The following is a 20409-nucleotide window of genomic DNA, read 5'->3' on the forward strand; positions in this document are numbered from 1 at the left end:
TCACCTTATTTTTTTATTTACGTTTATATTTTGCAGCATTTATACTTAATTACTATGAAAATAATTGAACTACTGACATGACTATTAATAATGTTTCTTTTAAACTGATATTAATTCTATCATTTATTTCTACATTTAGTCTAATTTTAATTTCTATAATTTATTTATTCTTATAAATTATATAATATGAAAGGCTTTAAGTTAATTAAACTAATAGCCTTCAAAGCTATAAATATAAGTATAAATCTTTTAAGCCTTAGTAATTTATTACTCCTTTAGAATTGCAGTCTAATGTCATTATTGACTATAAAGCCAAACTTAAATATTAGTTAAATTACTGTAAATGATTAAAAAGAATAAATTCTTATAAATAGATTTACAGTCTATCGCCTAATCTTCAGCCATTTAATCGCGACAATGGCTATTCTCAACAAACCATAAAGATATTGGAACTTTATATTTTATCTTCGGGGCCTGAGCAGGAATAGTTGGAACGTCTCTTAGAATTTTAGTTCGAGCTGAACTAGGACACCCCGGAGCATTAATTGGAGACGATCCAATTTATAATGTAATTGTAACAGCCCATGCTTTCGTAATAATTTTCTTTATAGTTATACCCATTATAATTGGTGGTTTCGGAAATTGACTTGTTCCTTTAATATTGGGTGCACTATATCGGGTATATATTATTCCCACGAATAAATAATATAAGATTTTGATTATTACCTCCTTCCCTTACACTTCTGTTAGTAAGAAGTATAGTGGAAAATGGGGCTGGTACAGGTTGAACAGTTTATCCTCCCCTATCATAGTGTTTTTAGTTTTTAGTTTACCGGATTTTGTGCAAAATAAACTCATATATTTTTCATATATCACTTACGGCACTAATTTTTGATTTTTCTCAATTTTTCGATTTTTCATATATGCGGTAATATTTTTCTCATATATCATATTTTTTCATATCACTTTACGCACTGATTTTTGATTTTTTTTTTATTCCATTTGTATTAGTAAATATTAAAACTAATTAAAATTACAAGTAAACCAAAGTCTCGCTTTTTTATAATATATAAACACTAACAGCGAAACGTCTCCCCTTCAGTTATTTGATGTCTAGTGGACATACATACATTTAAATAGTTAAATATGCAAATTCTTCAATGCAGAGGTGGCTACATCACATTTAAATGGTGCTTGTTTTTTTTTTTTTTTGTTTTAGTTTTGAAATTGCAATACACTACCATCTACTGCTAAACATAGAGTTATAAAAAAGTTTGGTAGTCAACAAATAAAATGTGTTATAAGTGAGCAAATAATAAATGGTGTTATTAAATAAATAGCAATTGTAATTGCATTGAAACTAGCATAAATAATAAGAACTAAGAGTAAATGCCAACCTTGGGCGAAATAATTCAATATTGTGCTGCTGGCTGAATCGGACGTTAATTCGATTGTTACAATTACAAAGCACACTCCATTCATTATCTATATATATAAAAAGAAGTTACATTTCCTTGGTAATCTTATAACTCAAGAACCGCCCAATCGATTGACACAAAAATTTTAGAGTTCGTTCCTACCTATAAGGAGTGGTTTGTGTGAAGTTTGTTTGGAATCGGTGCAGCTGTTCCTGTGAGTGAGTGTATGTGAATTCATATTTACACGCACACACATTGAAGTTTGAATTAAATGTATAATATAAATTGTAAATGTTCGAAACGTTTTCCAAAGCAATTGATTGCTGAAACAATTACAGGAGATGATGGATATCCACAGCATCGTCGACGATCAACTGAAGACAACGGTAAATCAACTGTAATTAAAATTAAAAATCAAGATGTTGAAATCGATAACCGGTGGATAGTTCCGTACTCACCGATGCTGTCAAAAATGTTCAACGCTCACATCAATGTAGAATATTGCAATTCTGTAAAATCAATCAAATATATTTGCAAGTATGTGAATAAGGGCAGCGATATGGCTGTTTTTGGAGTGGCTCCTGAGAATAATCATGACGAAATTTTGCAGTACCAAATGGGGCGCTATATTAGTACGATTGAAGCTATATGGCGTATTTTATCGTTTCCAATTCATGACAGACATCCGGTTGTTGTACATTTGGCAGTTCATCTTGAAAACGGCCAACGTGTTTACTACACTGCTGCAAATGCCGAACAAAGAGTAGTAGAGCCACCAGTAACTACATTGACAGCTTATTTCCAGTTATGTGAAACTGATGAATTTTCCAGGACTTTGCTATATTCGGAAGTGCCTCACTACGCCTGTTGATAGTTATCCAGGTATTTTTCGAACAGATGCTTTGGGACGCATTTATACAGTTAGTCCAGCTAATGTTGAATGTTTTTACTTGCGACTTTTGTTGGTGAACGTACATGGACCTCAATCATTCCAACATTTACGAACTGTTAATGGTCAATTGTGCGCAACATACCGTGAAGCATGTCAACACTTGCATTTGCTGGAAGATGATACGCATTGGGATGCTACGCTTCGTGATGCATCAATTGTTTCTCCACCAATTCAAATTCGTATGTTATTTGCGATCATAATATCAACATGTTTTCCATCAAATCCACTGGAATTGTGGAATAAATACAAAGATTTCATGGCTGAAGACATTTTGATTCGACTTCGACATCGTTCAATGATCCTGCATTGCTGCTGACATTGGAAATGTATAATGAAGCCTTGATAATGATCGAAGATTTGTGCCTTACGATTGCAAATAAGACATTAGGGCAATTAGGATTGACTCCACCAAATCGTCCAATGCATGATTTATTTGAACGAGAATTGCAACGCGGACTGCAATTCGATCGTAATGAATTGCGTGCGTTCGTACAAACGTATACTCCACGATTAAATGATCAGCAAAAATATGTATATGACACAGTGATGCAAGCTGTCAATGACAACACTGGTGGATTGTATTTTTTGGATGCACCTGGCGGCACTGGAAAAACATTTTTGATTTCATTAATACTGACAACGATTCGGTCGGAACAAAAATCGCATTGGCACTTGCTTCTTCCGGAATTGCAGCTACATTACTTGATGGCGGCCACTGCACATTCCGCCTTGAAATTGCCATTGAACATGCAAGCAATTGAAACACCAACATGCAATATTTCAAGGAGTTCTGGAATGGCTAAAGTCTTGCAACAAACATCCATTATTTTATGGGACGAATGTCTAATGGCCCATAAAAAATATTTGGAAACCGTAAATAAATTTGTTTGGCGGTGCATTAATATTGTTATATTCAGCACGTGAGTTTTCAAAGCAATTGCTGAAGATTGGCGATGGAAAAATGGCAAGTGATCAAAATGGGTTTATCACGTTACCGAATAATTTTTCAATAATTGTATCATCAAAAGAAGAACTCATTGATCGCATTTTTCCAAATATTGCTCAAAATTATAATAACCATGATTGGTTATGAGAACGTGCAATTTTAGCACCAAAAAATGTCAATGTCAATGAAATCAATTTCCACATCCAGGAAAAATTGCCAGGTAATTCGGAAACGTATAAATCCATTGATACTGCTATGAATGATGAAGACGCAGTCAATTATCCGGTTGAATTTTTAAATTCTTTGGAACCACCAGGCATGCCACCGCATAATTTGAATTTGAAAGTTGGTTCATCGATTATACTTCTTCGAAATCTTAATGCACCGAAACTTTGTAATGGGACGAGACTTTCAGTGAAGAAATTGATGCCAAATTTAATTCAAGCAACAATTCTCACTGGCAAAAGCAAAAAGGTGAAATACGCGCATCCCATTAATACCAACGGACATGCCATTCGAATTTAAACGTCTTCAATTTCCTGTTCGGCTATCTTTTGCTATGACCGTCAACAAAGCTCATGGGCAAACGCTCCAGGTGTTTGGAGTTAATTTAGAGGAAGCTTGCTTTTCTCACGGTGAACTGTACGTTGCATGTTCGTTGGAGCCACAAAATTTGTTTATTTATGCACCACAAAATAAAACAAAAAATGTTGTGTATACAATTGTATTAAATTGAACATTGCTTTTTCTTTTTCATTATTGTGTTAAGAAATCAAATATTTTAAGCAATCAATTTTTTTTTGCGTAGAGTTTTATAATAAATAATTTGCTACCAAATGCTGAATTTAAAATTAACAAAACACGGACGTAAGCAACCAATAACTTTTTTATTTCGGTTTAATTCAGCAGCTGTTTAAAATCTGTATTTTTGTCACATTTTGCCGGAGCTATGTCCATTTGAAAACATAGGTAGCAGAGCGTTCTTGCGACATCTACTACAGTTTATGTTTTTGTGTATATATTACTGATAATAATTTTAATAGCGTGCAACGTAGGAACGATTTCGGCTGCGTTCATAACGACGCCTTCGATCACTGCGGTAGTTATTGTTGCGACTGTGATAAGGTGAGCCCGAGCGACGACGGGACGATAGTCATCTCGATAGCGATCATTATGCTCACGTTCACGCCGCGTTTGTCGGCCCATATAGACACCAGGTGTGGGAGTGTGTGGTCTTTGCGTTGTTGAGTAATCAACTCTTATGCGCCGATCATCAATTTCCATGCCGGAGCAAGCGTCGGCTACGTGAACGCCTTTGCATCGCTATGTCCTCATAATAAATAAAACAAAATCCACGCGATCTTTTCTGTGCATCAATTACAACTTGTATTCGTTCAATGAAATCTGTATATCACGTATTTTTTGTTGCGTTCTGTATGCCACTTAAACCAAATTTACACCTTCACCGAGGACGCCTGGCTTTTCCTATTACCACGACGCTTTTCGTATGTGCTACGGGAACGTGAATGACGGGAAATGCACTCTATCGGTGGTCAACAGCCTTTTAGTACTGGTGGCAGACATGGGACGTTTTATTGACCATGTAAGGGTGTATTACTATGATAAATTGGATTTGGTGTAACGACCTAAATAGCCCCATACACCCGCATCAAACGTTGCGACTCTTCTACAGATTTTATTTTCTAAATAACCAGAAGTTGTTCGCTTTCACCCATTGAGGTTGTGACTAAATAAACCACTATCGTTTTTTGTTTTTATTCTTATTTTAAAAATTTATAATAATAAATAAATGCGTTTATAATCATTTTCTACATTTGTTTCTGTTTATCACTAAGATTGTGCTATAAATTTGTACATCGTTATGGTGGTTTTTTTGTTGCTCACCGCAAGCAGTATGTTTAGACCAGTGCCTAATTTCTTTCGCCAACCTAGTAAGCATATAACAAACCATTGCCAGTTAGCTGTTAATAACTTTCACTCAACTGGCAATGGTTTTGTTAAAACTCCCGCTAGTTTTTGACTCAATGGCTTGCGATTCTGCTAATCACGCACTGGCACTTTTTCTAGCGATCGGAGCAAACAAAGACGTCATCCACCGGCCACCATAATAATCCAACATCGTCACTATCACAAGCGAATGTAGTAATTTGTAACAACCAAAACTCAATAAAAGAACAAAACTTGGTTGTATATTCAAATATCATATTAAGCACAAAACTTGGTGTTTTCATTTACTGACATATTTCCTTTTTTATTTCATATTCTCAACCATCGACGCATCGTCCGCGACTGACTCGTCGAGCGTTCGAGAATATTCATTGGCCCTTCGAGCCGGATATTAACAACCATATTTTTCAAGCGATTTTTGGCACTGCACACCAACGGCAAGTTAACACCGATTCTTGTTGCACAAACACAAACGAGGCGTTGCACACCAACGGATTTTAACAACCATATTTTCAAGGATTTTGGCACTGCACACCGGGATTCTTGTTGCACAATCTCACATCAACTCAGGTCAAATTACGTGATTGGTTGTTCATAATAACACTTTGATATAAATCGTTTTTAAAAAAAAAAAAGAAACAAAGTTGTTTTTTAATTGCATTTTTAATATTGGTGACAATTATAAATCTTTTATATAAGAAAAGTGACAAAGTGACTAGTGTTTTTTGTGTTTTTAGTGAAATAATTGCAAAAACAAAATAATCCGTAAGTGCACGGTTACGTTTACCGGATTTTGTGCGGTAATTTTCTCATATATTTTTCATATATCACTTACGGCACTAATTTTTGATTTTCTCAATTTTTCGATTTTGTGCGGTAATATTAAATATATATCAAATTACGGCACTAATTTTTGATTTTTCTTTTTTGATTTTATTAAAACTATAACTTGCATTTTTATTTTTCTGATTTTTTTGTGCGGTAATATTTTTTATATCACGTTAAACTGATTTTTGATTTTTCTTTTATTTTTGTATTAGTAAATTTTTTTCTAATTAAAATTACAAGTAAACCAAAGTCTTTTGGTTTTTTATAATTTATAAAAATAGCAACTCTGAGCACGCCATTATTTGATGTCTAGTGGACATACATACATTTAAATAGTTAATATGCAAATTCTTCGTCCTGTCGAACGGTGCTTGTTTTTTTTTTTGTTTTTGTTTTAAAAGAAATTGCAAATACACTACTATCTACTGCTAAACATAGAGTTATAAAAATGTTTGGTAGTCAACAAATAAAATGATAAGTTTAATTAGCAAATAATAAATGGTGTTATTAAATAAATACCGAATTGTAAAGTCTCATTTGCACTGAAACTTCCATAAATAATAAAAAACTGATTTTTGCCAGCTAACATTGCTCATGCATTTAAGCGTAGTACTTGGCTGAATAGGACGTTAATTCGATTGTTACAATTAAAAAACACATTCCATTCATTATTTATAATAAATAATTTGCTGCCAAATGCTGAATATAATGAGAACGTTAACAAAACACGGACGTAAAAACCTGTTAATATTTTGCAGTTTAATTCAGCTGCTGTTTAAAATCTGTTTTTTTGTCATTCTCATTTTTGCACACAATGTCCATTTGAAAACATATCATAGGTAGCAGACGTTTGCGGTTTACACCTCTACTACAGTTTTGTTTTTGTGTACGTATTTACTGATAACAGTTTTAATAGCGTGCACAAACTGCGGAACGACATTCGGCTGCGTTCATGAACGACGCCTTCGACACTGGCGGTAGTTATTGTTGCGACTGTGATAAGGTCAGCCCGAAATTGACGACGATAGTCATCTCGAAGCGATCATGTATGCTCACGTTCACGCCGCGTTTGTCGATATAGACACCAGGTGTGGGAAATGCCGTTGTTGGTGTAATCAACTCTTATGCGTACGATCATCAATTTCCGGAGCAAGCATCTTGGCCGCTTTTGCATATGTCCTCATAATAAATAAAACAAAATCAAAAAAGATCTACCAGTCTGTGCATCAATTACAACTTGTATTCGTTCAAAAAAAAATCTGGAAAATATATCACGTATTTTTTGTTGCGTTGTATACACACTTAAACCAAATACACCTATACACCGATTTTGCACATATGGCTTTTTCCCTATTACCACGACGCTTTTCGTATGTGCTACGGAACGTGAACGGGAAATACGACGACCATGACGTGGAAGAGTGACGTTGAAGAGCTTTGACTGGCTTCTGAGTAACGTCCACCTCGTCCTGATGGCAGTGGTGGTGGAGAAGGTGGTTTTCGTGAGGCTGACCTACTGCGAGAACTGTACATCTTTTCTTTTGAATGTCGTCGACGCCCATTGCCGCGACGAACTGGAACTTGGTGTTTAAATGCGACGTGGGAAATACTACGGCTACGTGAACGAGGGCTCATTATAACTATTCTACGATATTTTATTTTCTAAATAACTGCTTGCAGTATAGTATAACTATTATTCTATCACGATTTTTACAATTAGCTTGTGATTAAAATAAAAATGCCCGCTTGCTCGGAATATGAGCTGACAAATCACAATAACGGGTCGAGCCAGCATGTTGACACCTTCTTTGCTGCCAACGACAGCCATTTTACCGACGGCGGTGGTAAAGATCGAGGCAAGAGGACGCCTACATTTAGTCAGGGCTCTCATAGACACCTGCGCACCTACGTCGCTAATTGCACGCGACTTCTCAAGGGAACTGCAACTAGTGCAGACTAATATCGGTGGTCAACGCGGCTGCCTCTTGGTACTGCGAGGCAGACATGGGACGAATACCCGCATATCGACGCATGTAAGGGTAATGCATGATTATATGCGCTTCAGCCCGACCACCACGTTGGACTCCGACCTAGCAGCCCCATACCCCACATCAAACTGGCGGATCAAACTTCAAACTCGTCGCCGATACGATCGGCGCGGATGTATACTCCGCATCATGACAAGTCAGGTCATGCCACAAACGGGCAGCTTCTCGCTCGGGGCTCAATTTTCGGCTGGGTGCTTTCGGGTACGGCCCGGTACTAAGTTAAGTTACTATCGTTTTTTTATTCTTATTTTTAAAAATAATTATAATAATAAATAAATGAATTTATACAATTTTTTCAATATTTCTATATTTTCTATTTATCTACTAATATTGTGCTATAAATTTGTACATCGTTATGGTGTCGATGGACATGTAATTTTTTTTTTGTTGCTCACTGCAAGGGGCCGGTATGTTTAGACCAGTGCCTAATTTCTTTCTAGCCAACCCTAGTGAGCATATAACAAACCATTGCCAGTTAGCTGTTAATAACTTTCACTCAACTGGCAATGGTTTCGTTAAAAACTCCCGCTAGTTTTGACTCAATGGCTTAGTAAGCGATTCTGCTAGTCACGCACTGGCACTTTTCCTAGCGATCGGAGCAAACGAAGACGTCATCCACCGGCCACCATAATCAACATCGTCACTATCATAAGCGAGTATGTAATTTGTAATAATCGAAACTCAATAAAGAACAAAACTTGGTTGTATATTCAAATATCATATTAAGAACAAAACTTGGTGTTTTCATTTACTGACATATTTCCTTTTTTATTTCATATTCTCAACCATCGACGCATCGTCCGCGAGTGACTCGTCGACCGTTCGAGAATATTCAATTATTAAATTTCTTTTTTGTTGCTTTTTTGTTGCACTTGCTCATAAAGCGGGGGGATCGAGGGTAACCATAATTTGAATCAAATTATGATCACTCAATCCCCACCCCCCCCTAACCTCCCACCCAACACTAAAAGCCCTACTTTCTGCCTCATTCATTAACGTCACGTCAATATCACTCACACCCCTAGGCCCCTCAAAAGTATACCACTCACTGGGCTAATTCACAACGTGTAGGCCATTAGTCACCACCCATTTACTCAATGCCTCACCTCGCCTGTGTCTCCGATATCCAGACGAATACCGGGACACCTTACTGAACCACATCGAAGAGCATTCGCATCCATCCCCAGGATAAATGGACTACCACCTACAAGAAGCAGCATGTCCATGTATCCCAGGTAGGGCTCTAGGGGCTCGCTATATTTACAATATAAACTAGCCACAACCATTCTGCCGAATAAACTACACAATCATATTTTGGATTATTCACAACTATGTATTGCAGCATTAACTCTAAGGTTCCGAAAAGACCCTAAAATCTTCAGGAAGACCCTGGCCACACCATTAGTGGCGTAGGGCTCCTGGAGTAAGGCAATACTACACCCACCCTCAGTCATACAACCCCCAACTCACACATTACGGCATATGACCCCTGGCAATTTAATTGGATAAACCCCACCATCAATGTCTGCCGAGGCCCGCTCAACAATGTCACAGTAAATCGGGCAGACAGCTGAGATCATAAGATGTTCTGCTGGTCTACTCTTGAAAGCACAGTTGTGGCAATGTGGTGCATTGACGCAACCGGCAGCTCTGTGGCCTTCTTGACCGCACCTCCGACAGACATCTGATCTAGCCCTACAAGCAGCCACTCTATGGTCAAAACCCATACACCGGAATCAACCAGAAACGGGGCTATCCGGTCGCACCAGGAAGGAGAGCCGCTTAATGCAGCACCTACTTGCCTCCAAGAGGGCGGACATCAACTTGTCCCTACCCTCAAGGACGACATTGGTCCCACCATTAGCGGTCACCGTCCAGGGGCGACTGACCATCCTCACGTCAGATTTCTGAGGCGCCGGGCTGAAGTTCAGGAGGTTCAACCGGAATAACTTCTCCATGAATTCCTCATGGAGGATCTCCGTGTGAATCCCCTGGACCACAACACGAGGACCCAACTACCGGGTGACAGTGACGTCCGACCCCACCTCCTCAAACTTCTTATTCGTCACCACTCTTTCCCTCTCTCGATCAGAAGGAGTGCGAAAACTCGCCCCACCTTCCTTCTGTGCCCGGGCATCATGGACCCTCACTCCGAGTGAGGGACCCACCTCTGAACCATCTTCTTCATAACTTCCTTAGAGGAAGTTGCAGGCCCCGCGCTCCTCACAACCACCGACCAAGTCTCCACCGACTTCGGCGTAACCGGTGCAATAGCCCCAGCACCTGTGCTGCAGGCGCAGGCATCGGTGCCGACATAGCCGGCAAAGACCCATCCGGCGGCGAAAAGTTCCCCCACAACTTCCTCTAAGAGCATCAACCTGTCCACGAAGATGGGCATTCTCGGTAATCATCGTCATCAGGAGCTCTTCATACTTTGACGCAAACTCCAGCAGTCCCTTCGCGACCTCCTTCTCACAATCCTTGGCACCAAAAACCAACTCACTTAGCTCACCGTTTAATTTTTTCGCAGCCATAACATGGCTGGTTCCTAACCTTACTCCCTACACTACCATCCCGCCTAATGCGCTCAACCCCCGAATTAGCAGGGTGAGCAATCACTTTTTCAGTGGCGAAACCCTTACTACCCCCACTACCTCTACCACTCCCGCTCCCTCCCACATCACCACGCTCCACATGTGGAGACACCAAACGCGCCTTGCGCTTTGGTGGCGACCTCAAAGGAGGTCCCATCCCCTCCTCCCGGATAACATGTCTGCCACCACGGTTGCAGACCGTAAACCATCACTCCCGGCGAGGGAATCAATCCTCTTCTTCCGTGGCAGAGGCATCTCTACTTTAGGAATTAACCTACCAAGCAGGCTGACCCGCGGCAAACAAACACACCAATGCAGAAACCACGAGTACAAGGAAAAACCCTGAACAGCTGCTCGCCGGGCGCGTGTGACTTAACACTCAGAAAAAACTAACAACCGCGCAAGAAAGTTCAGTGATAGTCGCCACCCAAACGGTTGACTAACGCGAAAACGCGAGGGTACCCCAAAAACCCAAGCACAAAGCCTGAATGGCCACTCAAAATGGGTGCCGGACGGAACTTTGTCCCCGTACTACCCCGAATCGACCGATACGGCAAGGCACCAAGTCACACCGTGGGCACAAAGCTCACCACCACCATCAAAAAAGTCGCAAAGTTAGAACTTCCCGTACAAGGACAGGCACCAGCACCTTTTGAACAAAAACTGCCGAAGTCCCCCTCGCAACACGGTTAACTGAACGCTGGATGCACAGCAAAACTCAAACTCGACAGGCAGTTCAGCCGGCAGAGAACACCAACGATACTGGCAGTCCACCCATCCGCAAAAACCACCTGTTACAAAATCCACTATACGCCCACACTCAACAAAAAGAACCTGCTCTACCAGCCAACGAATCCAATGGTTTTGACTGTCCAACAAATGAAGACTTTTTGAATGGGACAGAATGGCGACCCCATAATTCTGAAAGGGTATGTTGAGTAGATCATTTTTGTAGAACAAACTTATGGTCCAGCACGTCAGAGTTTTTTTTTTTTTAGTGGGTCAAAGTTTTCATTTTTTGGTCGAAGGGAGCATTATACTATATGAAAAAAATGTTGTAAGTTAATGTCTGAGAGAATTCTTATGGTCAGAGTTGTATTTGTGGAATTGTATGAGGATTAATTTTGTGGAAGATCTTAACCCTCTAACTGGTTTCTTTATGGGTCAATTTGACCCTTTTTTCGATAAAATCAAAAAATATCCTTTAAAAAGGGACATTTAAGGATTAAAATATTCTACGAAAATGTTTGGCGGAAAATTTCAGTGGGGGTCAAAAGACACCATTGTTTAAATAAAGGCGATTGATAAAATCTTCCCTCTAGGGGGTCAATTTGACCCTTTTTTCGAAAAGTCAAAAATATCCATTAAAAAGGACATTTGTAAATAAAGCTCTTTGTTGTAAATTGATAAAAAATTATAGTTTTGTTTTAATAGTGGTTTATTATAGTATGTACATATTTATTTTTTTGCTTCAGCAGTAGTAGGACAATGGATTAAAGATTAAACATAATATGCTTTCCTGTATTTAGCTTGACGTGAATGTTCCGATGTGTCAAGGTTTCTGTACAAGCCCCATACGTATTCAGCAAGCATTACACTTTGGGATTTCCCTTTGAAGCTTTCTTCCAATACCTTTATATCCTGATGAAACCTTTCACCGTGTTCATCTGAAACCGCTCCAAGGTTTTCTTTAAAAAAATTGAGATGAGAGTGCAGAAAATGCAGCTTTAGTGACATCTTAACGCCAAGATTGTTAAAACCGATTAGCATGCTTTCAATATTTTCTCCATAGTTTTGTGCTTTTGAGTTTCCAAGGAATTCTGAAATAACCAGCTGCATAAAGTCAAATGCTGTCTTTTGCATATCCGACAGATGACCATAAAATTCTTCATCTTGTAATAATTTTCTTATATCGGGTCCAACGAGCATTCCTAGAAAAGATAGTTTACATTAAATGAAATAAAGGTAAATGTTCAGCAGAGCGGCTTTTCCGAAAACGTCCACCAATTTTCACGGGAAATGTCTTAAAAAATCGTTTTTAATTCCGATTTACGAATATATATGGCGCGTTATCTATTTTTATGTTTTTTTTGTAATATAAGCAAAAAGGAATATTATGATTTTGCACGATATTAACGCTATAAATGGCGTCACTGTTCGAAATTCAATTGGGTACTAGTGATACAAGCAGCGATCGATTTCGAAATATCGATACTCTCGATATTCGAGACTAAACAAGAATAGATAAAAATGAGACCAACGTAATAGAAAAATAATAATAATTGGAAAAATAAAAGAAATTAAAATTACGATATTCTCAATATTCGAGCCTGAACGAGAATTGGTAACAATGAGAAATACATAATCTATCTATATATATAAAAATCAATGCCACTTTCTTTGTAATTTCATCACTCATAAACGGCTGAACCGATTTGGCTGATTTTTTTTTGTTGTATTTGATATTATTAGGAGAAGGTTCTTATGTAAGAAAAAAATACGTAGGTTGCCGGAAAACCCCTAAAAACAGCCCTTTTCTTTTTCCCATACAAACGTTTTATTTTGTATGTACATATATACATATGTATGTATGTATGTACATATGTAAGTAAAAATGATTGCTTGTTTGTTAGTAAAGCTAACGCTCGAGAACGGCGGAACCAATCTTCATGAAATCAGAAGTTGTTCGCTGTGGATCAGGAAAGGGTTAGATATACCATGCCATATACTTTTCATAAGGAAAAGTCGAAAAAATTGGAAATTTACAAAAATTGACTTTTTCATACAATCCTCTTTTCTTTTGTTTTTCAATATTTTGATTTGTAAATTATTTGAATTGTTCAATTGGGGTCGCTTGCTTTTTTATTCCAAAGGCTATTTAAAAGAAAATTATTGAAAACTTTATGTTCACTTCAAACGTCAACGTGTTGTTTGATAATAGATAATAACTAAAATCCATCTCGATATGATTTCTATTAGTCACAAAAGTATCACAATTAGTGGTGACGATCAAAATAGTTTTGAAGCAACTCATGTGTTAGTTTACAAAAATGGATGTCTTTTTGGAAGATATGTTCCGTGCTGCATTTGAACGAATGAAAATGTACATGAACATTTATATTGGAATGATGGATGTTATATGCGTTCACATTGTGAAAAAAATTCTCTGGTGATAACGGCTTGAATGTGTTGTGATTTGCTAATAAGGGAAAGTTAAGTTGCCGAAGAATGGGCAAAATCGCCTCATGATAGAAATTACAATCATTAAATCAAAATCGAAAATTTTTAAATCATATAAAGTGTACAAAGCATGACTTCTTTCGAGTGCTGGTTATAATCAAAATAAAATTGCATGAAATTTGATGGTTTTTTCAAAATAGGAAAAAATCATAACATTGTTAGAGTACCAACAATTTATCACCTAAGTTTGCATGAATATTTGATGGTTTTTTCTGAATAGGAAAAATTTATTCCCGGCGGTCAACTGCTTCGTAAATATATTAATAATTTATTAAATTTTTTTTAATATAAATATTTATCAGCTATAATACTTCATAAACTTTTTTCATTATAGACATTTTTGTCATCTAAATTCTTCGGGTGAAACGGCTGGAATGTGTTGCGCTAACGGAAAGTAAAATTGCTGGAATTTGAACAAGAGTTCAAACTGTAATTATAACTGGCTCAGTAAGAGAATTGAGTTTGTATTTTTCATCCCAAAGACTGATGTCAAACCTACTCCCGCCGCCTTTTTCGTTTTCCAATGCCTGAAACCGGTTCATCAGGTTCGTCAAAACGACACTACAATGACTGTCGATTTGACTCAGTGTGATGGAGCAATATTTCTATCATTTACGAAAAAATTGCGATTCCGAAGTTCACAAACACTTCTCAGAATCAGTTATTCGTTGTTTTTGTTGGATTATGAGCTTGCGAGGCACCTACTTTGCTCATTTCACCTGTTTCCAGGTTAGCAAATATCTTTTCAACTGTGGATTTCCCTGAGCCCAAATTCAACAGTATTTTAAAAGCCAAATGCTTTATTAACATTTGAAATGCTTCGTTTGTTAATGAATTTTTTTTTAACACAAGTTCCTTCGCAAAATATTATATCTCATTAACTAATAGTTATAATCTGATAGAAGTCATTCTGGTAGTAGAATTATGTATCAGCCACAGTGAAGCGTGGACGGGCCCCTATCTTATAACATCCGTTTTCGTTCACAATGAATATCCCGATTTATAATTTTTTGTTGATTTGTTATTAGGAAGGTTCTTATGTAATCAAAGTTTCAAAACCACGGAACATATTCTTCCAAAAACGACGTCTTTGTATTCTCGATACATCAAATTGCTGTACATATGTAAGTGATGATTGTTTGTTTGTTAAATAACGCTAACGCTCGAGAACGACATCGCACTTGTTCGCTGTGGATCGGAAAGGGTTAGATATAAAAAAACATATACCACGAAAAGTCAAACAATCAAATTTTTATCTTCTTTTGGTTTGTTTTCACATATGTATGATACATAAAAATAAAATTTCGTTTGCTTTTTTTATTCCGGCTAAAGAAAAGGGCTTATTGTTTTTAGGGGACCCGTCAACTTCAATTTTTTGATCATAGATAAAAACTAGCTACCATCTATATGATTTCTATTAGTTGGAAAACTAAATGAAAAATATTTTTGTGGAAACAACTTGTGTTAAAAAAAATGGATCTTAAATCGTGTTTAATAAAGCATTTGGCTTTTGTGAAAAGATGAAATTACAAAGAAAGTCCACATTGATTTTTGATATATAGAAAATTATCGCACATTGAAAACTTAACGTGTGTTCTGAGAAGTGTTTAAGTGCACGCAAAGAGGTCAATTGCAGATTGAACTTTGTTACAAGCCACAGTCAAGAGGTCGCTGGTAATATCGGTCGGCGTTCTTTTTACCATCAATGTATGGCAGCTCAAGTGGGCAATAACATCATTCCAATATATAGGCAAGAAGTACTTCCAAAATGCGATGACATACGTGACGTCGGAATTATAGATCGCGGTCATTCAGCAAGCGATCGTCACTATATCACAGCACGACTTTTCAAACAACAGTTCCGATGTTTCATGGATTTTATCTTGGAGTAATGTAGGTATATGTATGTGGTGCTGTTAGATGCCAGATGCATTCTGTTGAGTGGTAAAAGAGAGGTTAGTCGCACATACACATTCTTCTTTGGATGGTGGATGGTGGTTACATCAATGTATGGCAGATCAAATTGAAGAAATCATTTCTGCGGAAATTCTTTACGCAGAGAAAAGTTCAGTATTATGAGAAGTGATGAAAACCAATATGGTACATGGACCAGATCAAATTGAAGAAATCATGCGGACACCACAGAGAAAAGTCCCACTTCGGTTTGTATGTCTGACAATAAATGCACGAAACACTATCCACGTGCTTTTCTTTCGGAAACACAAACTGGAAATGATGGATATCCACTCTATCGACGTCGCTCACCAGACGGCAATTACAGAACATTTAGCATTCAATTTAGAGACGTGAATATCGAAGTTAACAACACATCGAAGTTGAAAACATATGAATCGTACCATATTCGCCACTGTTGTTTAATTCACATTCTAAGGTCATGTCAATGTTGCGTATTGCAGTTTGGTGCAATCGATAAAATACGTTTGTAAATACGTCACCAAAAGAAGCAACATGGCGGTTACTGATCTTAGACGATACGGTCGATACGTGAACTGCAATAAAGCGCTTTGTATGATATTTACTTTTGCGATTCAGGAACGTTTTCCGACTGTTGTGCGTCTCTGCAGTTAATTGGAGAATGACCAAATAGTCTATTTCAACACAGAGAATATAGTACAGACAGGAGAAACACCCTCAGCAAAAAAATTAGCATTTATGAGTTTTTTCTCAACTTTCGTCAGTGAACCGTTTGCGAGACTTGCTCTATTCGGAAATACTTGGTATTATACATACAATTATAATTACAATTGCTGGAACATGATAATCACTGGAATGAAGTTCGCACACTTTTCGCGATGATCAGCCTTCAAATTCGCGTCAGTTATGGGATACGACCAAAAATTACATTGCCGAAGACATTTTACATCGTATACGCTAAGAATAGGAAATGGGTCAATACCGGTTGATACTTCCGGTGGTTTGATATCAATTCACGAAAGATGGACTCATCAGGAATGTTTATACGAACATTGGACAAATTATCGTTAGTACTATTCCTTAAATGCATGCGCAAAGTTAGCTGGCAAAAATACCGATGATGTTGACTTAAACTGGAAGATTCAAAGTCAAATTCCGGGAGACTTGCGGTCATACCAATCGATCGATCGTCTTGACAATGAAGACAAAACCGTGAATTATCCAGTGGAATTTCGGAATAAATTCTTTGAAGAGGCTTGGTATGCCACCGCATCATTTGCGTCTCATTGTGGGATCTATTATGTTTCGCAATATGATTGTGACGCACCTATCAAATACAAGGGGCAGAATGCTTGATTCTACGAATTCCTTTGAGTTCTAACTTTTTCCCATTTCAGTTCAAACGTATTCCGTTTCCAGGGAAAATTGTATTTGAAATGACAATTGACAGGACATAAGGATAGTCGTATAGTGTGTGGAAATGCTATAATTTTCACACGGCCAGATATACGTGGCGTGCTCACGAGTTGGAAAACCATCTTTTCTGTACACCGGAACAGAAACCAAAAATTGTTGTTTATCAAGCTGCGTTACATTGAAAAAAAATGTAGAAAAATCTCAAATAAATGATAATCAACACAATATGAATTTTTATCTTTTCAATTCAAAAGACATAATTTCGCGCAGGACAACGGCTGCGGGGTCAGCTAGTAGTAAAATAATAATAATTGGAAAAATAAAAAGAAATTAAAATATCGATATTCTCAATATTCGGGTCTGAACGAGAATTGGTTAAAAGGAGAAACACATAATAGAAAAATTTATAATTCATTATTATTCATTATTATTGCAGAAAGAAGAAGAAGTTGGACACAGAAGAATTATGAACGCCGGGGTGTTGGACCGACCAGGGTTATTTTTTTTCGAGCGCTCGATGTATTTCTCATTTTTACCAATTCTCGTTCAGGCTCAAATATCGAGAGTATCGATAATTCGAAAACGATCAGTGCATGAATCAATAGATTCGAATTTACAACAGCGATGCCATAATTTCGAGCATAACCTTGCCATTTTGTTTGAAGTGAAGTGATTGTGAAGTTTTACATATTTTTATAAAAATAACAATAAAAACCATTTATCTAATTAATTAATTAAAGAACATCAATAATTACGTGTATATAATTGATAGAAAATATATTTTTAACATCTAAAGACGTGTAAAGTGCAAAAGTGAATTTTTGATTTCGGGAAATACGATGTTTTTCTATTGAAACAAAGAAAATATTGTTTTTAAAAGCACGCGCCTAACATATTCGTAAAGTAGAACTAAAAACGAGTATTTTAAGACATTTCCCGTGAAAATTGGTGCACGTTTTCGGAAAAGCCGCTGCTGAACATTTACCGAAATAAATTATTTCTTAAAACCGTATTTTACCTTCTTTTAATTTTGCTGCAGATAATCTGGGGAAAATTGTTTGAATGCGTTTGAAAGCATATCCTTGTGTATTTAAGCTTTTAATAAAATTTTTCACCACGCCCAACTTAATATGCAGCGGTGGAAGTATGACCTTATCTTTTGGGACAAGAGATTCATGGATTACATTTAAGTTACCAATAATATTTTCTTTACGTTCTTCGAAATATTTAATATGATAATGGCTGCTGGTAGCACGTGAATCCCATTTACAAAGAAAGCACATATATTTTGTGTATCCTGTTTGCATTCCAGTCAATATTGCAATCATTTTGAAATCTGCATACTTCCCATTTATATTTATAGTATTCAATTATATTTAAAAGATTTCAAATATTTGCGTATGTTTCCTCCTTTTTTGTGGAATACGCAACCGGTATTGATGGATGCTGATTTCCATTGTGCAGTAAAACTGCTTTTAAGCTGTGTTTTGAACTATCTATAAATAGTCGTCAAGCGGAAGAGTCCAGTGGAAGCTTTAGATATTTTGGAACCTCTTCAATACTGCAACAGTATACAAGTTCATCTGACTTGGCGATGTAACTTTTACATCGGCTTTTATCAAATTCCTTTTTTTCAATCTGGAACATAATATTTCAGCTTTCTCTTTTGTTAGTCCTAAATCTCTTACAAGATCTTCAAAATAAGCTTGGTCTATCAAATTAGGACATATGTTTAAACCACCAGGAGGCAAGTAACTTATATCTGATATGTTTTCAACCGCCGCTGTTATTTCTGTATTGGCGTATGTCATATTGGCCGAAAATGTATGTGTAGGCGGTTGAGGCACCGGAATACCTTCACAGCGCACTTCTGGTAAAATGACATTATTTGTTGCTTCGTGTGTCATTATCGCGTACTGCCTTTGGCTTCTACAAAATTTGTAATTTACGCAGAAATAGCATGTATCTGATTTGTGATTTTCAGGTTCAATCCATACAATAGGCGCAGAAAATGGCAGCGCCTTAGTACCGCTTTTGTACCAGGTCAAAAGACCACTTTCGCAAGTAGTACAAACAGTTTTTGGTATCAGGCTTCACATAAAAATCGTATTCCAAAGAAAAAAGAAAATATGGTTCTTCAATCGTAGGGAATATCTTTCTTCTGCTTCGAAGGTGCGTAAAATGTCCACAAATAAAAACAAAACCAATCTCTTAATTTGCAAACAGAATCCGCCATGCTTATTTAGGCTTTAATTGTTCTTTTTTATATTAATTTTAGTAAAAATCACACCCGATATGTACTGCTTAGTAAGTCAATTATGCTTAATTTTATCACACCCAATTTGTAAGTCACAGCTGACTAGACGCGAGAACTCAGTGTTTGGCCCGGCCGAACTTGACGACGTTTTCATCTATGTATATTGTATATGTTGGCGTGTAATTTTTTATCAATCGTAAAGGGCTTTATTTACAACAGTGGTGTCTTTGGTGACCCCCACTGAAATTTTGAAACATTTTCGTAGAATATTTTAATCCTTAAATGTCCTTTTTTAAAGGCTATTTTTTGATTTTCTCGAAAAGGGTCAAATTGACCCATAAAGAAACCAGTTAGAGGGTTAAGATCTTCCACAAAAATAATCCTCATACAATTCCACAATACAACTCTGACCATAAGAATTCTCTCAGACATTAACTTACAACATTTTTTTCATATAGAAACACCTTCGACCAAGAAATGAAAACTTTGACCCACTGTAAAAAAAAACTCAGACGTGCTGGACCATAAGTTTGTTCTACAAAAATGATCTACTCAACATACCCTTTCAGAATTATGGGGTCGCTATTCTGTTCCAAAAATGCTGTTGGACAGTGTTATTTAAAAGCCAGAATAATTTTACTGTATTATCTTCACTACAATATGAATTTAATTTACAATTCAGTCTAAGTAAGACGTGGCTGGTTATCCTAACATCAAAAATTTAAAATTTTGTTTACAAATTATTTGTCTATTGATAGGATAGCTTACATCTAAATTTTCAATCGCAATATTATTTTATTTCTAATT

At 36.9% G+C, this 20409-nt stretch overlaps 1 protein-coding gene and 2 pseudogenes across 2 annotated transcripts; all 3 read right to left on the bottom strand.

The window, feature by feature from the left end:
• Positions 1–4352: 4352 nt before the first annotated feature.
• On the bottom strand, positions 4353–5052 carry LOC126766510 (transformer-2 sex-determining protein-like; annotated as a pseudogene).
• Positions 5053–6231: 1179 nt separating this feature from the next.
• On the bottom strand, positions 6232–7778 carry LOC126766508 (transformer-2 sex-determining protein-like; annotated as a pseudogene).
• Positions 7779–12239: 4461 nt separating this feature from the next.
• LOC126766509 (uncharacterized) lies at positions 12240–19755 on the bottom strand. 2 transcript variants are annotated; one of them, XM_050484275.1, is made up of 3 exons: positions 19683–19755; positions 18364–18642; positions 12240–12685 (listed from the first exon to the last, which is right to left on the bottom strand). In XM_050484275.1, the coding sequence occupies exons 2-3, from the start codon at positions 18626–18628 to the stop codon at positions 12255–12257; spliced, it is 696 nt and encodes a 231-aa protein (XP_050340232.1). In that variant the 5' UTR covers positions 18629–18642; positions 19683–19755; the 3' UTR covers positions 12240–12254. The 2 variants fall into 2 exon arrangements, with proteins under 2 accessions (XP_050340232.1, XP_050340231.1); XM_050484274.1 differs by lacking the exon at positions 19683–19755 and having other exon boundaries at positions 18364–18671.
• Positions 19756–20409: the final 654 nt, after the last annotated feature.

Source organism: Bactrocera neohumeralis, unplaced genomic scaffold (assembly GCF_024586455.1).
Source record: "Bactrocera neohumeralis isolate Rockhampton unplaced genomic scaffold, APGP_CSIRO_Bneo_wtdbg2-racon-allhic-juicebox.fasta_v2 ctg1463, whole genome shotgun sequence".
NCBI lineage: Eukaryota > Metazoa > Arthropoda > Insecta > Diptera > Tephritidae > Bactrocera > Bactrocera neohumeralis.

Bases quoted from the DNA above. Each gene is read 5' to 3' on its own strand.
- LOC126766509 (XM_050484274.1), bottom strand. From the start codon at position 18,652: ATGCAAACAGGATACACAAAATATATGTGCTTTCTTTGTAAATGGGAT. The intron at 12,686-18,363 runs GTAAAATACGGT...TATCTTTTCTAG, and splicing joins TGCAGCAAAATTAAAAGAAG to GAATGCTCGTTGGACCCGAT.